The sequence below is a fragment of the Atta colombica genome, unplaced genomic scaffold, assembly GCF_001594045.1.
Source record: "Atta colombica isolate Treedump-2 unplaced genomic scaffold, Acol1.0 scaffold73, whole genome shotgun sequence".
In the NCBI taxonomy this organism is placed as follows: domain Eukaryota; kingdom Metazoa; phylum Arthropoda; class Insecta; order Hymenoptera; family Formicidae; genus Atta; species Atta colombica.
Genome location: NW_017259565.1, coordinates 465,348 through 469,987, shown reverse-complemented (window position 1 = coordinate 469,987; position 4,640 = coordinate 465,348). Strand labels below are relative to the sequence as shown.

General features: G+C 29.1%; 1 protein-coding gene across 1 annotated transcript in view; it reads right to left on the bottom strand.

Moving 5' to 3' along the window:
• Positions 1 to 4,640, bottom strand: part of LOC108692489 — a 37,033-nt gene that overhangs the window by 27,127 nt on the left and 5,266 nt on the right. Inside the window, exon 3 of the mRNA XM_018200762.1 lies at positions 4,232 to 4,348. Coding sequence (XP_018056251.1) covers positions 4,232 to 4,348 — 117 coding nt within the window. The remainder of the gene's footprint in view (positions 1 to 4,231; positions 4,349 to 4,640) is intronic.

Sequence of the window (4,640 nt, the reverse complement as noted above, 5' to 3'; positions counted from 1 at the left end):
ACATATTCAATTGAAAATAAAATAAAAAATTAATAAAATTTATCATTTTTGTAATATATTGTTTATAATGTATCATTTATATTATATTATCTCTACGAAAGCCTATTACTCTATAATATATACTGTTCTATAATATTGTGAGTGTGTGTGTGTGTGTGTGTGTGTGTGTGTGTGTGTGTGTGTGTGGTGTGTGTGCGTGCGTATGTGTGTGTGTATGTATCATAATTAAAGTGTTAACTCAGTAAATGTACGTACTTACTGTCAAGGTACTGATTAGTAATACATTTACTAAAGTTAACACTTTGACTGTAACATATACATAAAATATAATATATACATATTAGATGTGGGAAAAAGTTCGTGGCGTTTTTTAATGCCATCTAATGGGAAAAACGCCACGAATTTTTTCCCACGCCTAATATATACATGTGGTCTCCAAAAAATCCGGAAATGATAAAATATCTCGAAAACAAAGCATTTTTCAAAAAAAAAATGTTTCAGACAAAAGTTGAGGGATTTAAAACGATCTATTTATTAATCTTTATTTGATTCTGGATGGCGTTGCCAAGATCAGGTAAAAGTTAATTTTTTTAAATAAAAACTCCAATTTTTTGTTGCATATTTTTATAGCATACTTTGAGAGCTTTCCAAACATTACACATTACAATAATATTTTTCATTAAGTACTTTTCAAGTTGAAGCTTAAAAGTTATAATACCGCCAACATTAGCATTATTTAAGATATTTACCTGTCAATGATTACCTTTTAAAAGCTGTTCAGGATCATGACATTATCTTGACATACAATATTAAGATAATAACATTGAATATCATTTAAAAGGTTTTAACCATCAGTCAAATTAGTTGGACATCTTAGATATATATAATGATAATGCCGCAGTACTGTAATTTTCAAGCCTTATAATCCAAAAAAAAGTAATTTAAAAAATAACTTCATCGTATTGGGTTGTCCGGAAAATTCGCCGATTTTGAAGGAAAATTAAAACGCAGAAGATTTAAATTTTAGTATATATTTATTAAATTATATATGTGTCATTCTATAACCTTTCTTCATCTTTCAGGTAACTTAAAAATTCCAGAATCTCTCAGATTTTTCAGCAAAAAAACTTTTCTAAATGATTTTTTACCTCGACCAAAGAGAGTTGAAGCTTTTTCCATTAAGGGAATTTTGTAATGATCGAAATAGATGGAAATCAGAGGGCGCGAGGTCTGGTGAATATGATGGATGGGGTAGAACATCCCAATCGAGCTCCAACAACTTTTGTCGAGTTATCAAAGACACATGAAGTATTGTCCTGATGAAACACAACGCCCTTCCGATTCGCTATTTCTGAACGTTTTTGTTTCAATTGCTGTCTTCAATTCGTCTAATTGAGAACAATACTTCTTTGAATTTATCATCTCGTTGTTTGCTAAAAGCTCATAATACAGGATACCTTTCCAATCCCACCAGACACAGAGTATGACCTTCTTTAGATGAAGACCGGTTTTTGGAGTGGCTAAAGGTGGTTCATTTCGCTTTTTCCCCCAAGATCTTTTTCGCTCAACATTGTAAATGATCCATTTTTCCCCCGTCACTACTTGCTTTAAAAATGTCTCCTCGTTGCGTTTACAGAGCGAGTTGCAAATGGAAATGCGATCCAATTTTTCTCCGTTAAATCGTGGGGAACCCATACATCAAAACGTTTATGTAGCCAAGCTTCACAAAATGCTCGTGGATGGTGGATTTTGACATATTCAACATTTCTGTTGATTTACGTGTCGTATAGCGTGGGTTATTCTCGATCAGTGTTTTAATCTGATCTTCATCTGATGGAGGGTCTACCCGGACTTTCTTGATCTTCAAGGTCATTTGATCTTGAAATCACCAGTTTTAATCTAGCAAACCATTTCCGCACAGTTCTTTTAGCTACAGCACCTTCGCCATAAACAGCGCATATTTTGTTTGCCGCTTGTGTGGTATTTTTGTCTTTCCGGTAAAAGAAAAGCATTAAATGCCTAAAATGCACTTTGTTTTCTTCCATATTCAAAGGCGTATAAAACTGACAAAAATTAACGTATCGCAACCAAATTTTTTTCCAAGTATGCCTAAAGTACCGTCTTTTACGATATGTACGCATGTCATTTGTTTTCAATCGTTCTGATATATTCAGACCTGTCCTTATGCCAGCTACCAAAAATCGGCACTTTCCGGACAACCCAATAGTATTTTGATAAGCTCGAGGTATGCTACAAAATATGCAACAAAAAAATGAAGGATTTTTATTTTAAAAAACTCGACATAACTTTGACCTAATCTTTGACGTCTTAGCGACGTCACCCAGGATCAAACAGATGCAATCAGTAAATAAATCTTTTTAAATCTTATAACTTTTGTTTCAAAAATTTTTTTGAAAAATGCTTTATTTTTGATACATTTTAACGTTTCTGGATTTTTTGAAGATCCCCTGTATCTATAATATGTACAGGGTGTTCAGTGTAACATCCACACGATTTTTTAGATACTTCTGACAATTAAAAGGTTGCTAAAGTGACCAAATTATTGGCTTACAGTCGTATAAAAAAATCCAAATTGATTGAACGAAATTAGAAATTTTTTTACAGGATTGAAGTAGATGCAAAATTAGAAGATGGTGCAGTAGACTTTATACTAAAATTGAAAAAGGTTAAAAATTTACTTAATTTTTTTTTCGATTTTAGCTACTCTTAATTTTGCGTCTATTTTAATTCTGAGGATAAAAGGGTTTCTTATTTCAATTCGGAAACTTTTATATAACTGTAACGTCAATAATTTAATCACTCATCCCCTTAAAAAGAAAAGTTAAAAGGTGAACATTGTGTCATGCAGTCTACAACATGTGATAAAAAAATTTAAAAAATTTTTTTAATAAAAGAAGTCAAGATTATCTTAAATATTTTAAGTAGCATCATACAATTTTTTCTATTATACTGTTGGGGTCTGTAAGACGAATTTAATGCACTGTTGATAACGTTACTTTTATTTTGTTTTACACATAAATACATAATATGTATCATAAATATCATTAATAAAGAAAGACTATGTAAACAAATTTTATTGATTTCTAATTTATGTAAGCAAATATTCTAATTACTTGATTTCTAATTTATGTAAGCAAATATTCTAATTACTTGATTTCTAATTTATGTAAGCAAATATTCTAATTACTTGCTTTCTTCTTTTTTTAACAAATTACTGACTTCTGCTTTTTTTTAACAAAGTATAGCAGCTATTACACTATTTTGATCCAAAGTACCTATAATCAATTCTTCCTCAAAGATCTTGAATATTATTTATTGGTGTTTGATACACAAAAGATTTTTAAATGATCCTACAAGAAAACATTCATCGGAGATAAATCTGGAAATGTGTCGACCTGAACTGGTCCGTACGTACTTATATCTGATTTTTAAAAATATCCTGAAAATATTTAATTTTGAACTATTTGTGTATTATGAACTGGGTAGCCGTCCATGGATAAAATAGTAATAAAATTAAAAATCGATAAAATTTGTAATTCATATATATTCATATAGTCTCTTTTTATTAATGGATATTTATGATATATATTATATGTTTATGTGTATAAAATCAATAAAATATCAATGAAGGTGATTCTCGATACGTTGAATTCGTCTTGAAGACTGCTGCAATATTGAGAAAAAAAATTGTATAACGCTATTTAAAAAATTCAAGATGACCTTGATTTTATATTTAAAACTTTTTCAAATTTTTTATCGCATGTTTTAGCCCACATGAAATAGATGAACATTCATTTTTCACTTTTAACTTTTTTTGATAACTGTTAATAAAAAATAGTGCGGACCGTTATGCTGTGAACATTCAGTATATATTCTAAATTTTATATAGAAAGAAAACTGTTAATATTATATAGATATATTATCATTTTTAAAAAGACCATTTACAAAAAATAATACTTTATAAAAAAATAAAAAAATTAATTAAAATAAATTTCATATAATTATCAAATATATGTACAATTTTTAAATGATAGTTTAAAATTTAATAAATTAAAAATTTTATATATCAATCTTAAAAAATACCATTTTTTTATTTCATTAATATCAATTTTAATTAAATAAAACTTCTGAATTATATTTTCAAAATTAGAAAGAAATAAGCGCATATATAAGAAGAATATTCTCGCTTTTACCTATTACGTGCATTTACCTGTTAATGAATTTCGTGACCTGCGAATTTCTGCCGGAATTGAAAGAATGACAATGCCGATCGCCACTGCTGTCCCTCTGTACCAGACAAGATTTCGGCTTCGACGAGCCACCACAACTATACATGCACAGAACAACCACGTAATCTTATACTAATCGGCTACTTATACAAGCACCTGTGCGATGTTTCTACTACGCTACTTCATAAAAATTTGTTGCTTCCGGAACATTTGATATATGTACATACATATTATAAAATACCAGTAGTGCAATTAAAGCCAAATTTCCGTGATAAAAGAGAAAATGACGTTTTAGATATGCCTATAATAATGGGAAATTAAATTATGAAAGTAATCTTTTTGTTTATATTCATAACTATTATTATATAATATATTTATATGTATATGTAT